Source organism: Typopeltis vanoorti, chromosome 22 (genome assembly GCF_054136105.1).
Source record: "Typopeltis vanoorti isolate ZY-2024b chromosome 22, IOZ_Tvanoo_1.0, whole genome shotgun sequence".
In the NCBI taxonomy this organism is placed as follows: Eukaryota; Metazoa; Arthropoda; class Arachnida; order Uropygi; family Thelyphonidae; genus Typopeltis; species Typopeltis vanoorti.
In genome coordinates this window covers 93,208,799-93,228,868 of record NC_143570.1, presented here as the reverse complement: position 1 = coordinate 93,228,868, position 20,070 = coordinate 93,208,799, and the positions used below count along the sequence as shown (strand labels likewise).

Sequence of the window (20,070 nt, the reverse complement as noted above, 5' to 3'; positions counted from 1 at the left end):
TTAATGTTAATAAGGCTGTGGGAATTTATGATATATTATCACGTATTTTGAAGGAATGTGCCAAGGAGTTAACATCTGCCCTTGACATATTTGTTTAACATGCATCTTGCATTGAATAAAGTTCCAAAGGAATGGAAAGAAAGCAAGATTGTGCCACGTCATAAGGGAGGTGATAGAACTCAAGCATCAAATTATAGGCCTATCTGTGCATGAGCCGTTGTGGTTAAAGTGTTAGAGAGGCTGGTAAGAATCCAGGATAGGATTCACAACAGTGGTATTATCTTTGATGGCTAGCATAGATTTGCTAACAGGAGGTCATGTTTTAGTAATTTACTTATTACAATAAGGTGATGGCTTCATTGGACAAAGGAGACTGATACACAATAGTATATTCAGATTTTGCCGAGGTTTTTGATAGATTATTTCTTGATAAGTTGATAGTCAAACTAGAGCAGATGGGGTTGGATATAAGACTAGTGTATTGGATTGGAGATTGGCTATCAGATAGGTATCAGCAAGTTGTATATGGGGCAGCAATATCCCAGAAGAGGAAAGTCACTAGTGGTGTGCCTCAGGGGCCTGTTTTAGGGCCATTGTTCTTTAACCTGTATGCTACTGATACTGACGAAGATTTTAATGGGGATATTCAGATGCAAAGTCAGGACAAACTATGAGGAGTAGAGCAGATGTTCTGGTCTTACAAGAAGACTTGAAGAGATTGAATGAATGGGCATGAGAGTGGGGGATGTCAATTCAATGTTGCAAAATGTAGGATTCCAAAATTTTGAAAACAAAGACAGGATGTAGAATTTACATTTGGCAAGGATATATTGTTGGAGGTGGAGAAAATAAGAGATCTTGGGGTGATGGTAGGTAAGAATCTTAAATTCACAGGACACATTACCAAAATTGTGAGGATAACACAACAAATTCCGGCAATAATGTGAAGGACACTGACTTGTAGAAGAAAGGAGATTCTGGTTTCATTATATAGCACCTTCGTTATGCCACATTTGGACTGCTGTGCACAGATTTGGTCACATAGTTTTCAAAAGGATGAAGAGATATTTAAAAGAGTTCAGAGTTTAATGGGGATATTCAGATGCAAAGTCAGGACAAACTATGAGGAGTAGAGCAGATGTTCTGGTCTTACAAGAAGACTTGAAGAGATTGAATGAATGGGCATGAGAGTGGGGGATGTCAATTCAATGTTGCAAAATGTAGGATTCCAAAATTTTGAAAACAAAGACAGGATGTAGAATTTACATTTGGCAAGGATATATTGTTGGAGGTGGAGAAAATAAGAGATCTTGGGGTGATGGTAGGTAAGAATCTTAAATTCACAGGACACATTACCAAAATTGTGAGGATAACACAACAAATTCCGGCAATAATGTGAAGGACACTGACTTGTAGAAGAAAGGAGATTCTGGTTTCATTATATAGCACCTTCGTTATGCCACATTTGGACTGCTGTGCACAGATTTGGTCACATAGTTTTCAAAAGGATGAAGAGATATTTAAAAGAGTTCAGAGGCTATGTACTAAGGTAGTTTCTGATCTCTGGAAAGTTAAATATGAAGAATGGTTGAGAAGATGCAATTTACAGAGTCTAGTAGACAGGAGGATGATGGTGATATTATAAAGATGTACAAGTTGGTAAGGGATTGTTATAGGATTAATGTTGAAAAGGTTTTTCATAAAACGGTGAGAGATGGGGAGAACAGGTCATCCTTGGAAGCTGTATACGGAGGGTGTGAACAAGGGAGTGAGAAGCAAGGTTTTTTGTATGGAGAGTTGTGAATGATTGCAATGCACTGCCTGAGAGTGTGGTGTCTGCCAAGAATTTTAATGTATTTAAGGCACAGTATGATGAGTTTGTGTGTATGACAAAGTTTCTCCTAAATGAGTCTTTGACTCCATGGATGTTTGTGATTCTGTGGAAATACTAGTTGTGGTGGTGGGCAGTAGATGGCATTGGTGTAGTTGTGGTTAGATGTAGTTGGTTGAATGAAGAGTTGTAGAGTAGGTGTCCTCCCTTGATGAGTCTTTAGACTTTCTGGAGGTGTCAAGTAATAATAATAAAAACTATAAAGCTTGTCTTTCAGTTATTTTATAATCATATTCTAATGAAAGAACATTTTAACCATTCAATTTCAGAATGTCAGAGAGCCTTTACCACTACTGTTGGTCTTGGCATTCACTGCCATGAAAGCATCCCAATGCTGTTAATGCTGAAATTTATACTGAGTAGCAAAAACACTATGGACTACTGAAAAGGAACATTCTACAACTTCCAATGTTCCTACAACATCCAACTATCAAAATATCTCAGTCCAACAAGGAACATCATCTCAGACCCTTTGTTTGCCCAGAATGTCAATGGGTCTTCACCACCTCTATCGGTTTTAGTGCTCACCATCATGCAAAACACCTGGTTGCTGTTAATGCTGAAATTTGTACTGATGTGCAAAAGTACAGTGGACTGTTGAAGAGTAACATCTTCTTACCTTCTGTGAAGTCTCATTAGCTACAGAAGATACAGCCCATATCAGGGAAGTTTTGGTAGGGGTTCTGCGAAGGCAGATAATAGCAGCAATCACATAGCATTGTAAATTACCATCCTACAGAGAACTAGTGATTCAACTGTCAATCTATGTTACATGATCCCCAAAGATTTTTGTAGATGTTCTTTCATTCTGATTTAAATTATTTTGCTGATGTTTGTAAGTGTGAGAAAAACTGGAAGTAAAGAATTCGAGAGATCTTTAAGCTGACTACTCTGAATTTCTGTATAACTTTTTTCTTTTTTTTGTTAGCATACAAATAAAGGTAAGGTGGTACTTTACATGAAAATATACCTGCATATGTGTGTGTGTGTGTGTGTGTGTGTGTGTGTGTGTGTGTGCTGTCATAAAAACTGAAGGTTCGATAAGTCCTTTGATTAATAAAGTTGTTCATTATTTTTATCTCACAAGATAAATGGATTTTTTGATTAATATTTTTCACATTTTTGAAAGTGACCTGTGAATGAGTCATATTCAATTTGTTTTCATTAAAATCACAGTAATAAAGATTACAGGATCGTGACAGAAATGGATTTAATAAATCTGAACAACTGTTTATAACCTATTAAGTCATGTTTCATTCTTGAAATCTTAACAGGAATCATTGCCCTTATTTTATCAAAACTTTGGGAAATAACTGTTTTAAGTTATTAACATCTCCATGCCCTCCAATTTTGAAAATTACCCAAAGTTTATGTTATACATTTTCTTTCATCTTATTCCTAATGGTGTGTACTAGTGCTCGGCAACAGATTTAATGATATGGAATTGTAGAATTGGCAACAATCTGTTAAAGGGATATTAGTTCTATTTTAAATTTTTCTGTTAGTTTCGTCTATATTAATGATATTTACAGATACATTAGCAGACAACCATATTTATTTGGTAGCTAATTACAACTAATCCTTATTATTGAGATTTTCTACACAAGTAATTATTGAATAATATATTTCAAATAAGTCAAAAAGTAAATGATAAATCTTTGCTATGGGGAGGGAAAAAAAAAAAAAAAATATATATATATATGTTAAGAATACCAAGCAATTTTTAAACCTGGTTTTACTCCATTTCCCAAGTAAGCAAACAGACAAATAAGTCAAGTTTGCGCCTGCAAGTGATGCAAGTCTAGCTGATCCTACAGGTAGTGCAAGACCAAGGCAACTCGTGGTAAAGGTGGCATGAGCTCTGATCACTAATCTTTATATTTACCCTTAATGCCAAAACACATCTCCAAGAAGGAGATGCAAGATGTTTTGTATTAAAGGCAAGAGGCCACTACTGAGACAGGTTTCGACCTTTATTGAGGTCTCATCAGTGGGAGCTAGGCTAGAAATACCAAGATTTAGTAAAAAACACCTTATGGCAACTTGTTCTGGTAAAATACTTATGAGCTCTGTATTATTAAATCTTGGTATTTCTAGCCTAGCTCCCACTGATGAGACCTCAATAAAGGTCGAAACCGGTCTGGGTAGTGGCCTCTTGCCTTTAATACAAAACATCTTGCATCTCCTTCTTGGAGATGTGTTTTGGCATTAAGGGTAAATATAAAGATTAGTGATCAGAGCTCATGCCACCTTTACCACGAGTTGCCTTGGTCTTGCACTACCTGTAGGATCAGCTAGACTTGCATCACTTGCAGGCGCAAACTTGACTTATTTGTCTGTTTGCTTACTTGGGAAATGGAGTAAAACCAGGTTTAAAAATTGCTTGGTATTTTTAACATTTATCATACCCAAGGTAAAATACTTTCTACATATATATATCAGTGATACATTGCTGACAAATAAACTACGATTTATGAAGATTCAAGTCATAGTTCTACGCTGATTCCCCTTTATCTCTTTCATTCACTATAACAGGGAATAATGAATAGTCTACTGTAAACATACATTTTAGAAATTATGGACTTTACAACCATGTTATAAATAACTATTTTAATTTCCCGATGTTTCAACCTTCATATTAAGGTCATCATCTGGAGTATACACAATATATAAAGACAAGTTGAGTTACATTTCACACAGCATGCTAAAGAGAGAATGATTTGGTCAACAGTTATTCTACTGGCATGACCTCTAGTGAAAATATAATATATATATAAATACAAATAAAATAAAAATTAATTAATTAATTAGAAACTACATCAAAGCTATATTCTATTTAAGATAACATCCAAGAAACATTCTTTCATATGGATAGTTTTCTTACAGCAACAATGATGTTCTAATTTAACATGACAATTGTTATATTAGATTTAAGATTCTGGATTACCTATAGTCCTGTTTATAGTTAACTCTTAGGGAGAAAGGTTCTGTGGGTAGAATATGTGCCTTCCATATGCTTGAGATTTTTAGACCATCATTATTGTTAAGAATCTCCCAGGCTTCCTTAAATTTACATTCATACCATGTTTTGGTGTAATGTAAACAACTGGTGCTTTTCCAGTCAATTCTATGTAAAGTGTTCAGGGCATGATCAGAAAGGCCAGCTTCACCATAGTTATTAAATTTAATGTGTCGTTTATGCTCCTTTTGTCTGATAGGAATTGTGAGTCCTGTTTCCCCTATATATATGGTAGATTACAGGTGCAATAAATACGGTATACTCCATTGCGGAGAAATTCAAATATCTCTGTTGGGTTTTGTCGATCTCATATCCAAATTTCATAGACTAAAAGATTGACAAAACCAATGGACATATTTGAATTTCTCCGCAGAGAACGTTAACCAACCAACCATAAACAAGAAACAATAAGAGCCACCAATTGCCTTCAAGGTAATGTAGTCAACCTATTCAACCATGCCTTAAACAAAGATGAACAATTGTAACTCAGCAAAGGTTTAAACTTTGCCGTAGCACCCAGATCAATTAACAAACTGGATTTTATTTATAATATTGAAAGAGGCTTAAGATTCATCCCAACTACCATAGCAGATAAAATACGTTAAGAAACTGCTAACATTTTAAATGTACATTATAAGAAAACCATAACAAGCAACTTAACGAAACATGAATTAACAGCGGTGAAATCACTAAAATCAAATCTGGACATCATAATAACTAGAGTCGATAAAGGCAGGCAGTGCAATCATTATTCTAAAGCAAACCACATATTTAGAAAAAATGAATCTGCTAGTCTTGGACAACAATACATATCAACTTGATAACCATGACCCAACCAATAGAATAAAAAAAGAAAACAGAGAAGCTATTTAAATCAGTTATTATATGGCCTAAAGATACAGTCAAAAAATTACTTCTGCACTATGCTCGTTCTTCGAGAATTTACGGTCTACCAAAGATACACAAACAAAACACACCACTCCAGCCAATAGTCGAAGGTATAGACAGCCTGAATTATCACCTAGCCAAGAAATTAGCGTCAACACTCAAGGAGTTAGTAGGTCTTTCTCCTCCTATATCAGAAACACACAACACTTTATAAACATAATCAAAGACATTACATTAGAAAAAGATGATTTATTAGTCAGTTTTGACATCTCTGCCCTCTTTACGAATGTCCCAATCAATGACACAATCCTTCTTTTATAGAACAAATTCCCTCCAAATATCACAGTGCGCATGTATTACGTTCTGGTTATTTTGTGTGGCAAAACACTTTCTACCTAAAAATAGAAGGCACAGCCATGGGCTCGCATTACCCCCCCCCCCCCCATTGCTAACTTTTATATGGAATATTTTGAGCAACGTGCTCTAGATTCCTCTCCTTTAAAACCTCAAGTCTGGCTTAGATATGTTGACGATGTTTTTGCTATCTGGCCCAATGGCCACCAGACATTAGACACTTCCCTCAGCCACCAAAACAAACAACACAAACGCATACAGTTCACAATTGAGATTGAAAAGCAGAACACACTTCCATTTCTAGATACACTTGTCACACGCCAATATATACACATAAACTCCTACCACCACCCAACACAAAAACTAGGTGTCATTAATACTCTAAAAAACAGGGCTTGAAGATTTGCTCCAATGAACAAGCGCTTAAAGACGAATTTAAAGTTATCAGCAATACTTTCCTAAAAAATAGTTACAGCCAAAACACTATCAACAAAATTCTCTACAAGACCTCACTAAAAAGATAAACTAGACTACAATAAAACTATAACCATTCCATACGTTAAAGGCACGTCAGATAAAATAAACAGAATACTACAAAAATACAACCTTAAAGCTTCCTTTAAACCTCCTTCAAAATTAAAAAGCTTTTCCAACTCAATCCAAAGACCCCACTCCCTCCGCTGGCCCACCCGTAATCTATCATATATAGGGTAAACAGGATGCACAATTCCTATCAGACAAAAGGAACATAAACAACACATTAAATATAATAACTATACAATAACTAGCCTTTCTGATCATGTCCTGAAGACTTTACATAGAATTGACTGGAAAAGCACCAGTTGTTTACATCACACCAAAACATGGTATGAACATAAATTCAAGGAAGTCTGTGAGATTCTTATCAACCACCTAATCTTAACAATAATGATGGTCTAAAAATCCCAAGCATATGGAAGGCATATATTCTAATCACGGAACCTTTCTCCCTAAGAGTTAACTATAAACAGGACTGTAGATAATCCAGAATCTTAAATCTAATATAACAATTGTCATGTTAAATTAGGACATCACTGTTACTGTTAAAACTATCTATATGAAAGGATGTTTCTCTGATGTTATCTTAAATAGAATATAGCTTTGATGTAGTTTCTAATTAATTAATTTTTATTTTATATATATATATATATATATATATATATATATATATATTATATTATATTTTCACTAGAGGTCATTCCAGTAAAATAACCTTGAACAAATCATTGTCTTTGCGAACTGTGTGAAATGTAACTCAGCTTGTCTTTGTATATTTGTGTATATGATGACGACCTTAATATGAAGGTCGAAAAGTCGGGAAATTAAAATAGTTATTTATAACACGGTTGTAAAGTCCATAATTTCTAAAATGAATGCTGATCGCCATGTAATACTAAAAGAAAGGACTGTAAACATACCTTTGACTGTAAACATACCTTTAGTCATCACTGTTATCATTGATTAAAAAACATTCAAAATTGTGTGTAGATGAATATTGTTTACAAAATCATCAATGCACTTTCAGCAGCAATGTATAAAAAATAATTGCTTTATAATTAAGAGAGGTTCTAAGACTACAGTAGCAAATTATAGCCAATCAGTATCTCAGGCATGGTGTTAAAAGTACTAGAAAAATTGGTCAAAAAGAGAATTCAAGAATAGGTAGATAAAAATATGATACTGTATGAGGATCAACATGGCTTTGTGAAGGGTCAGTCATGCCTTAGTAATTTACTAACTTTTTATAATAGAGTAACAGCTGAGTTGGATAAAGGAAATGGCTGCATAATGATTTTGCAAAGGCATTTGAATACAACATGGAACTCTGTTACACAAATTATAACAAATGGAGATGGATATGACACTGGTTAGGTGGATAAGAGGGTGGCTGCTGGACAGATATCAAAAATTGATATATGGAGGGGCAGAACTGAGGCAAAAACAGGTGACTAGCTGTGTGCTGCAAGGTTCATTGCTGTTTAATTTGTACATAAATGATATAGGAAATAACCTGAAAGAAAATATTCAGTTGTTTGCTTACGATGCAAAATTAGGTAGAGTAATAGTTAATCAAGGCGATGTGGAGAGCTTGCAGAAGATTTAAATAGACTGTTAGTATGGGCAAAAGTTAATGGGTATCAGTTTAATTGTAAGAAATGTAAAGTTATGCATTTTGGGATACAAGCCGTGTATCACACTGATGACACTGTACTCCAGGATGAAGCTAGAGACTTAGAGACAGAGAGTTAAAGTTTAGAGGATATATTGCTAAGGTAGTCCATAAGATAACTTGGCTATTGAAAAATACATTAACAAGTAGAGATAAGGAAGTTGTCATTCCTCTTTATAAGGCAAGGACTAGATTTTTTACTTGGAGAGGTGGTGAATGAGCAGAATGGGTTGCCAGAGTTAGTTGTGAGTGCTTTGTCTGTTAATGGGTTCAAGGAGAGGTATGGTAGATTGTGTGGATAGATTGGTCTCCCACGATGAGTCTTCAGACTCCATGGAGGTGCCCATATAATAATAATTTTTTATAATTATTAAGTGATTATAACTACTGAATGACACTGATGACAAGCAGAAATAGCTCACTACAATAACACTAACAGTATAACTGAAAATGCTTTCCTTCAATGATAATACTAAAGACCTGGAGTACTGAATAATAGTCATTAGCACTTGTTTCTAATTAATAATCTGCTTAGTTTGCCAAGTGATTAGCATATCCTTCTCCAATCCACAACTGTACAACAAATAACCTTACATTATCAATGTGTTATAGTAAACTCATAGGGACCACAGAAATAGTCTGTTACAGTAGAAGTCTACTATAGTGAATCTCTATTCACTATAGTAGCATTTATACTTAGTTATACTAAATGAGTGTTACAGGTGTACACCGTTCATGTGCAATGCAGTTGAATAACTATATATGTATTAGTAGATCACCTTCTGTCACTTTGAAGAATGTTTTTCATAAGTTAAAAAAAAATCTCAAAAAAATTAATTTTAAATTTGATAATTTTTTTATAAATAAATGATTTATAAAAAAACATCCTTGGTTAAAAAAATAGTTTTTGATTTCTGCAATGAATGTTAGCTTTATATTACTTTTATGTTCAGTTATATATTTGCACATCATGTGGATGGGGGTCTTAATTTCTTATGGTAGAGAAACTAATATAACATAGAGATCATATGTTCCCTGTTTTTCAGAAATAACAGGGAAAATAAGGAAATTAAATAAAGAAATTACTTGTCCAATTAGTTATTTACATTAGTCTAGCATATGAAAAGTAATAATTCTCCTTTATATTGATTACTGCTCAATTGCAACATGGCATTCTTTAAAATTTAAGTGCATGATCAAAAAGAAAAATTAAATACACAGGCCTGCAAAATTCAAGTCATGAAAAGTTGTCTGGAAACTATTAACTGTTTCTGATTTTTATTTTTGATTGCTGATTTCAAATATCTTTTCCACTTTTCTCTACCACGTAAGGATTTTTCACAAAATGGATCGCAATATTACAGTAAAATAGCTTTAAAATGCATCATATTAAGTAAAATAACGGTATTTAAAATTTTCCATAAACATTTTTGGAATGAAAATATTGGAAAAAATTTTTTAATTATAGTAATTAAAGATTAATCTTTAGTACATACTTTATATTTCATTGTAGTGTCTTTTTCTTTTTCCTTCAAAGCTTCTTTTTGAACTTTTCTGTGAAATTCTTTTTCCGGGTCGTCTCTATGCAACATCCAACAATAGTCTGTCATTATGTTGACATTCCACCTGCCCTTATACATTCTTTCCATCTCCTTGATGTCTTGGTCGAATCACTCTCCTTGCTCTTAGCTGACAGTTCCCAGATTCTCAGGAAAGCAGTCTAAATGAGAGTTGAGAAAGTGCATTTTTAAGCTCATGAAGCATCCCAAATCCTTGAATTTCTGTAGCATGTCTTCCACAATCGTTTTATAGTTTGGGTCCTTGTGACTTCCTAAAAATTTGGTCACCAACTCTTTCAAAGCTTTCCATGCTTTTCTTTCAACAGTTGCCATTTTTTCTTCAAACACTTTATCCTTCATACGTTTCCTGATGTCCAGACCAATAAAAATACCTTCTTTCAATTTTGCTGTAGATAATCCCGAAAATTTTGCACAGATGTATTTAAAACACTCTCCTTCTTTCGACAAAGTCTTGACAAATTGCTTCATCAATCCCAGCTTTATGTGAAGTGGGGGTAAAAGGATTTTTCCCCGAGCAACCAAAGTTTTGTGCAACACATTTTTACTTCCAGGTTCTAATGTGACTCTTTCTGGCCATTCCTTTTTGATGCAATGTTGCTCTTGATCTCGGCTGTCCCACTTGCACAAAAAGCACGGGTATTTGGTGTATCCTCTTTGTTGTCCCAAATTCATAGATATGACTTTAAGATTACAGCAAACTGTCCATCCATGATCATTGTACTTAAGTTTGCTGAGAATGAAGGCTAAAAACATTAAAAAAAAAACTGCAAACACATTAAATTAAATCTTCACACTAACTTAGAAAATATGCCACCTTTCAGAAATACGATAACCTTAGTAATCAACAGCTAAAGTTCAACTAAAGAATCACACAAGAAAATGCATCTGTGACAACAGGAAAGTCATCTGTTATCTCAGAGAATCAGATTTAAAGTAGCCACCTGCACTTTTATCTGCATTCCTCCCTCCATCACATATCTTAAGAATGAGAAGTTTTGTGGAAATTTCTTTATTTATCATAAAAAGGCACTTATACAACTAATAGCTGTAAATAAATGAGAATGAAAATAAATAACAATGTGCTGAATTTAAATCCAAATACTACTAATAAAAACGATAAAATTAGAAATTGGTGGGCGATGGAATTTTTTTTACTATTTTATCTGAACACAGCACCTAAAAATCTATAAGCATCAATTATTACTTCTCAGACAATGATATTATTAAGGGTTTCAAAAAAAAAAAAAAAAAGTTTCCAACGATCATCTAATGAGATTAATTTGTGTGTTCATTGGTATATTCTGTGCAAGCTGTTTACAACAAAGAGTAAATGGTAGCAACTTTTATTTAAAAAACAAAAAAATAAAAATTAAAAAACTCATTATCAAAACATGTCTTTATAATACTGTACCTCTGTCCCTAATATATATATTTCTTCCCCTTCCCCCACTCTTTTATTTTCATCGTTTATCTCGTTATTTGTCTTTATTACGTAAATATCCATATTTAAAAAAGTTTTGTTTATCTGTTATCCAGTCTGTTCCTTTATCTAATTTAATTATATGCAACATGAACAGTAAACTGGGGTTTGTATATTCCACTATTTAGTCTTATGTCCTGGTTAAACTAATGAGGATTAAGAGAAAGAATATGGCACAGAAGAATAACAAAATATGAGATTTAGATCCGATATTCCATTATCCATAGAGGGCACCCCCTCTATGGATAAGTTGACTAGTGTTAGCTGTTGACCACGAGTCCTAAGAATAAGTTTTCCAAATCTTGCTAAGTTTAACAAGGAAGTTTAACACATCCATATTTATTAAGATTATTTAAAAAAAAAAAAAAAAAAAAAATCTGCTGACGATTCTAAAAGAAAGTCTTTCAAATTTGTATCTGTTGTGGTGAAGCATAGTAGTTTTGTTCCATTTGATTCTGTGCAGGGTATCCAAAGCATGGTCAGCTAGACAAGGCTGAACATAGTTATGGTGACAGATGTATTTCTTGTGTTCTTCTAGGCAGATCTCCAGTTCAACGATAAGATAATTTGCAAGAACAAGGGACCTTGTAACCACCTGGAACAGAGAGAGGAAAGGTATTGGAACCAGCTTTGAATGAGGTTTGAAAGCAGTACAGAGATTATATTTTTTCAGAGTCCTAGTTATTTTTTCTGAGGTGCCCTGGATACAGGGAATAGTAATAGCATCACTATAGTTTGTTTGACGAGAAGGATATGGTCTCTCTCCATCCAGAGCAGTCGCATTTATGCTGTTTGGAATGTTACTAGAACAATGAAACACATCCTTGCTTATCTCCCCCCCCCTGCCAAAAAAAGTCAAAATCAATTTCAATATATCATAGTAAAAATTAGATTTTAGTCATATCTAGTTCTTTCCAAACTAATGGAAAAATCCATTAACAGACCAGGAGAAGGGAGGAAAAAACAATTTGATCTTCTGAGAATTGTAACCATTAGCTAGGAAGGTCTGGTGAATAAAGGAGAGCTCAATGGATGAGGAAGCCTGGTTGGAACAGAGGTTGGAGGCTCTTTTGACAAGAATTTTGATAATGCCATACTGCTGAGGTAAGGGAAGTGATGGGAAAGTTTATGTATCTATCTGTGTGGGTGGGTTTTCTGTAAACTGAGAAAGAGTGCCATTGGAAAGATATGATTAGAGTATCTAGATAAGGCAGGCAATTATTATTTTCTTTTTCTATGGTGAACTGGATGCTGGGGATGCTGGTTACTGAGGTGAAGAAGGAAGGCATCTAATGTTTTTGAGCCAGGTTTGTATATTCAATCTGTTTTTCTACTGAATGTTTTGAGGTGAATATTCAATCATTATCAATCAACATTCAACTCAAAGCAAATAATAAAATGATGCCAAAATTCATAAAACTATCACATCCATTTTACCAACATCTGTAGCATAAATACCAACCTAAATGATGTACACCATCACTTCACTTACAGACATCTAGACTACACATTCTATTCTTGACACCAACTCAAGCTGCAACAAAAAAAACACAGTACATCTTCAATGTCAAAATTACACCCCTTACAATTCTTTTTACCACAAGGGTGCCTGTGCCTCTATAAGATCAAATATAATTTGCAAGGGAATGCCAAATTTAGAATCCTCTGCTTTTGGTATTCTCTATTTAAGGTTTGTTTGCACCATTCAGTTACACTTATCTGCTGTATTTATACTTTCCAAATACATAAAACCACTCTGACCTCTTCACAGTCATATCTATGAAGCTCCACTGCCTGCAATTCAGCTATTCAAACAGTGAAGTCATTATCCTAGATGAGCTTAAATTGCCACAACTCCAAGTAGCTTCTTTTTTTCCAATGCCAGTGACTATGCTGCATGAAATACAGAAGTATTTGCAATAACCTACTGCAAATCATGCACCAATGAACCTGAACACCTGATAACCTTTTCTACTGTCCAAATATTCTTGATTCTTTAGCATTCTTGCAGATATACCATAAGAGCTTACCTCTTCCCTACTCACAGTAACTCAGATCACAATGTTGTGCAAGTTTCTGCTTTTACAGAACATCTTCCTAGACATTCAAACTTGTGTCCTTGAACATTAGAAATTAGGTAGAGTGAAGATCTTCATTTCCCATTGCATCCAAAATTTCAACCAACTTTCTAAGCCACAATTTAACACAGTTGTTTTCAAACCAAACTGTGAAATAGTCAATTTCCACCTCAGTATCACCACTTCTGGGTCTGGCGCTCCCACTGATGAGACCTCAATAGAGGTCGAAACCAGTCTGGGTAGTGACTCTTCCCTTAATGTATGGCATTATACATGTCTGCAAGGAGATGTGCTTTGCATTATGGGATACTGAGGCAAGTGATGAGAAGTTATACCACCTTTGCCATGAGTTTCCCCAGTCCTGAAAGATACTTCAGGTGCAAACTTTGTTTGCTTACACTTGGATAATGGATTAAACCAAGTACAGAATTTCTTGGTATCTTTAATTTAGTAATGGTCAATATTATTTATTTTTGAGCACAACTCCCACATGTGCTTCATATTTCATTCACTTATTTCGACATAACATAGTATTATAACACTAGTAAATTTTTAACTGGTTATATTAACAGTTCGTAATTTTTAAAATAAATATCCCTCTGTGCTTTCTATTTCCCTTTTAGTTTAGTTTAAGGTATCAAAAATAGTAAGAACATCTTAGTTTTACTAGAATAAAATACATGCTAAGAAAACTATAGATCAATATTGCTTTATAAAAAGTGTAGGGGTACAAGAATTGTTTTTACAAAAAAACAGGGCATCTTTTGAAATAAAAAATTCAGCATACTGTGACTTAAGTCCCAGATTCATACTCAGCCTATGATGAAGCCAACAATAAATTCAAAACAACCCTCTCAGCAAATTGAAATCTGACTTCATAAAGACCAATAGCAAAAATCTTATCTCTTGTTTAAAGTTATAATTATCTTAGTTTAAATTAAGATGACTACAATAACTATACAGATAAACTATGATAAAATGTAGAGACTTTAAACTAAAATAAAAAGGTATCATATATAATGCAACTTAGGATGATAAGTCCTATTGTTATTTTATCTTCTTCTCTGCAGAATGGGACTAACAACTTAGTGAAATTAACAACCCCATTTACTCCTTAAATATTTAGACCATTTCCCAACAAAAGCCATTCTAAAAATTTACTGGCATTAACAACAAAGATATAAAGAAAAATCACTTTTTTTTTTTTTTAAAGAAACAAAAGAAATAGAAATAAACTTTAATAGTCATTATCTATTAAAGATAATGACTATTAAAAAGAGACTGTGTACTGCAAAGATTAATATAATCCCCATATTCTGTGTTGCAAACAATGAAAATCCATTTTTGGAAAAACTGGGCAGCTAGGCATAGGGACTTTCAAAATTCTCAGTTGCAAAGGAAAGGATATGAACTCTAAGATATATTAGTATTATAATAATTAACACTGAAGCAAGGAATTGCTTTAGTGAAGAAAAGTTAAAAAAACAGTTTGCCAGGCAATCATGTGAATCTGAGAGCCTAAAAATCCACTCCCCACCCCATCCAACAGAGAATGCCTCTGTTCTCATTGCCATTTTCCATCTTGTAATAAAGATAAAATGAATATAGGCTACCTAAAGTCAAGGTAAATTATAATTTATAACTTTACAAATATAAATTCTGTAAAATATTATATAAATATAAATTATATATATTATATTGCAAATATCAATTATAGATTATGCATATTATAAATTTACAGTAGACCCCTGCTATGATGACTAGCTCCTAGGAAGAGGTCATAAACTGAACCCTAATTTAACATAGGCCCAGTGTCATTAAACAAAGTATCATTCCTGCCAAATGCAGTTTGAACTATAAAATACCCCACTGAAATGGCCTCAAAATTAAAATAAGCACTCAAATAACAAAATGATAAATAGATCTTCGAGTCCTATTCAAAATTTGGATCATCAAGTTCCAAATCTCTTAGACTAGAGTCAATTTTTTTCTAAAGCCTCTAAGTATTTGTAATGTAAATTTATGGATAATAATAGGTTCTTCATACTGAGAATTATGTATTCTCAAATTCACTTTCCTCTATCAGCTGTTAATGAGGATACAAATATGTACTCAAAATGTAAATAACTCTAAATTAAATTGATAATAATAAAAAGCAAAGCAAATTACACCAGTCTGCTTAACTGCAGGTTTTTTAATTTAACCAAAATATGCATACAATATTTTGTGACACAAAACTTAGTTATTAGATAAAATACAAGCCATATTGATTCGGTCACTGACAGCATTAAGAAAGGATTAAAAACTTTGATATGTTTCTGGAATTTTTTCATGCTGCTCTTCTAAGTAGACATCAACTACAGGTTGTAGGATTAAAAGCTATTTTTTAATGCATCCAATATTTCACCTCGGTCACTGGGACATCTTTAGAGAGTACAACACTTGCAACAAACAAGAGCAACACTTAATGAAACAGATGGCTATGACTCTGAAGTCCTATCTAGTTAGTGTGCCCAAGGTCTCCTACAACCACCCATAGAGGACGCATCACTTAGACAGGACTTTAGAGTCATAGCCACATGTTTCATTATGTATTGTGTTGCCTTTGTGTGTTTGGTATAAGTGTTAGTTGTACTCCCTGAAGATGTCTCAGTGACATACGAAATATTGGAACCATTAAAAATAGTCTTTAATTCTTTCTTAATGCTGCTGTCAATACTCCATTAAACTTCCAACATCAGAAAAAAATCATTATTGCTAGCTAAGTTTTATTCTCAATTATAAGCTGTAGTCTAAGTCAGTGGGCAACCCATTTAATGAACAGAATTTATTCTGTTCATAAAATCGGGGGAGGTGGGGGGGTAAAGTGGGAGTCTATTGTATATACACTGCTTGGAAAGAAGTTATCGGACACCCACATGTGCAAGGTGCATCATGCCATGTAACGTGTCATGTGTTTGTAGCTGGTATAAATTGGAGGAATATGATGCTTCCAAGTCAGTGTAACTGTGTCCAGGTGAAATGGCTGCGAGAAGGGAACTGACAGATTGAAAGAGGTATTGTGATGGGATGCCATGTTGCAGGCCTATCTGTTCAGAAAATTGATGACAGATAGGGCTATCTCAGGTCAACAATCAGCAATACCATACTGAGATGGAAGCAGAGAGAATCAGTGGATGACCCACCACGCTCAGCCAATGTGACAATAGGGTGCTATGAAGGATAATATGTAAAACCATCATTCATCGGCTGACACGTTGAATGCAAAGTTCTGGGCATCAATTAGAACATGAATCTGCACAAAAACATTCAGAACCAAGACTCACAACATGGTAGGACTGCAATATGCAAGCCTCACATTACCCAAACCAACACGCAGTGTCGTCCTCAGTGGTGAAAAGAGCATGTACAGTGGGACATGGAAGCTGTATTATGGAGTGATGAATCACTCTATACTCTCTACCGAGCAGATGGATGGGTGTGGATGTGGCAGATGCCCATTGAACATCTGTTACCAGAGTGTGCAACCCCAACTATGAAATTTGGAGGTGGTGGCATGATGGTATGGTCCTGTTTTTCCTGGTCTGGAGTCTGACTTCTGTTTGTGATGCCACCTACGTTAACTCTAATAAATATCTGAACATTCTGGACAATGAAATGCTTCCTACTTTGTGGCATTTCTATGGGCTGACCATTGTCTCTTTCAGCAATGCACCATGTCATAAGGCTGCTGTTGTAACTGCACACTTACAACAGCAGCCACACTTGGCTAGCTGGCCTCAGAGCCCTGATCTCAGCCCTACTGAACATCTGTGGGATGAACTGGAGCATCGGGAGAGGTCAAGGGACATCTGCCCCCACAACAGTCCAGAACCTCATTACATGCCTACAGGAAGATTGGTCCAAAATTTCCATTGATTGCTGTAGTCATTGCAGCAAAAGGAGATCCTACATCTTATTAAGATGGGCACCATGACTTGTTTATTCCTCACACTATGGTGTTCATTGACTTCTTTCCAAGCAGTTTACCTTCAATAATAAAAAGGAAAAAAATTCATTAAATTCTATACCTAAATAAAAATTTACCTTCTGAGCTCTGGCTTCTAGACTGGGAGCACAGATTAAGAGAGTCTGCATCAAATATTTCTTATCCTGAAATAATAATGCAAAATGAAATAATCAAGCTAAGAATGATATTTTTCAATTAAAAGAAATTTATTTGCTATACAAAATTAATTCCCTAAGATGTTTCAATCATGAATATCCTATACTTACCTCCCCTCCCCACCAAAAAAAATCCAGGTCACCGATAAAGAATGAAGATATGTGAGCAAATAAATATATTAAATGTCAGCCAACAGTACTTTACTGTCATATATACACATATATTCATCTTTTTTTGACTTACTGAAACCAAGAAAATAGATAACAAGTTAATTTAATGGAGCACACAACATGTTTTGTCAAATTGACTTCTTTAGGTGTGGTAACACTTAAAGCAAATTAAAAAACCATAAAAACACTGTGCCATTATAATAGACTTGTAAACTGAAGTTAAGTTTCAATTGTCGTTATAGTCCATTCTGTAGTTCTGTTGTTGTGCAAATGCGAGCGCATGAGTTCACGCGTACGCCAGTATCTAATGGCAGAACTATGCGAGTCAGGTAGACTATAACTGAGGTTGCTGTTGATGTGAGAAGGGTCTAGGACAATTTCTTTGGACTCAATTATGAGGCGTCCCACTTCATCATGACAAATATAAATGTTTGATGTTGCATTCCAATCTACTTAGTGTTGTCGGCCTTCATCATTTGTGTTCATTGAAAATAAGATGTGACTTGAGAGTGTGCTTGCTCTGATTCTATTGTATGACAGTTGGCTCTGATATTCCTCTAGTCATAGGAGGATTAACTTCTCAGTCTGGCCATACTCTCTCTCTCACCCATATTCTCTCAAAAGGTCTTAATTTTGTTCCTTTGCCAAAATCCATCCCTAGAGAATTGTTTCTTACTTAGAAAAAAAGCTAGATCACTGCTTCCTACAGCAGATGCAAATTTACTTCGTATGGAGGCAATATTTGCAATTAACAATGCAAAACCACCAGCCGACAGCATTTCTCCTGGTGAAAGACTAGCTATCAAAAAACTTAAAAGGAATAGAGATATTATTATCCCCAAGCAGACAAGGGCAATGCAATGGTCGTACTAAATAAAACAGTTTATCGCGATAAAATCCTGATGTTACTAGAATCAGATACCTACTCTGAACTAGACCGAGATCCAACGAGAGAGATGCATAATCAATTAATAATGGAACACGTAAAGATCACAGTAATAACTTTAATTAAATAAAGGTACAAATATTTCTTACTGAAAGTAACAGTACATCCTCAATGTACAACAAACAGTTAAAGGAATGGAATACAAAGTACAGAACAGTCGGTGGATCACCAAATAAAATTGTTGCCAAGTACCAGAAGATTAATTACTAAAATATTATTAAATAATTCTTTAAAGATAATTATTTCATTGATGGTTGCATAAAATAAGTCTCCCAAACTTTTGGGAGAGAGAGACAGTCATTTGGATTTAAATTCGGCCGATACTTTCTTTAAAAAGGCATTCACATTTAAACCTGCATCTGTGGAGAAGACAAGCTTTATCCCACTGGATAAAGATATTATGATTAGGTATCTCTAAAGATTAGAGATACATAATCAAACAAACAATCTCCTTAAGATGATAACGGAACTTCCAAGATGCACACATCTTTCTCTTCTGTTTTTACATCCACTTATTCCAATATTATATAGCCTTCCAAAGGTGCATAAGGCAAATCGTCTGCTCAGGCTAATAGTTGATAGTATTGATTCACCAACATATAAATTATCAAAATATCTAGCATCCTCCTAAAAAGGTCTAGTAGGAAAATCTTCCTCTTACATTAAAAATTGAACGGACTTCGCTTCTAAAATCAAACATATAAAGCTGAAGAATTCCAATATTACAGCGAGCTTTGATGTTGTGGGACTTTTTACAAAATGTTAAAATGCAAGATGTTCTCAGCATTTTAAAAAACAAGATCTCTAAAAAGATTTTCGCTCTCTTCTCACACTGTATTAGTTCAGGGTATTTTAAGTTCGAAGAGAAAATTTATAAACAGAAACAAAGAACTAGCTATGAGTAGCCCACTGTCTCATACTGGCCAACGTTTTCTTCAAGGATTTCGAGGAAAAAGCCATCTCTAAAGCAATATTAAAACCGAGAACATGGCTCTGCTATGTGGACAATATATTCCTTATTTGGGAGCAAGGTGTAGGGAATCTTCACATCTTCCTAAATCATTTAAACAACTTCCACCAAAACATAAAATTTACTGTCGAGATTGAAGAAAATGGTTCCCTTTCATTTCTAGACATGAAGCTTACTAAGATGTTTGATTCTTTAAGGATCTCAATACACATGGATAGATTCCTATATGCATCCCCAGATCACTATCCTGCACAAAAGTTAGGCATCATTTCCACACTGGCTCACCCTGCTCTCAATATTGTCCAATAAAGAACTAAAAA

The 20,070-nt window shown here is 34.4% G+C and overlaps 1 protein-coding gene across 3 annotated transcripts in view; it reads right to left on the bottom strand.

Moving 5' to 3' along the window:
• The window catches only part of fray (oxidative stress responsive kinase frayed), a 570,703-nt gene that overhangs the window by 196,877 nt on the left and 353,756 nt on the right, over positions 1–20,070 (bottom strand). For all 3 annotated transcript variants that reach the window (XM_090411795.1, XM_090411792.1, XM_090411793.1), the window contains exon 11: positions 17,586–17,651. In XM_090411795.1, coding sequence (XP_090267921.1) covers positions 17,586–17,651 — 66 coding nt within the window. The remainder of the gene's footprint in view (positions 1–17,585; positions 17,652–20,070) is intronic.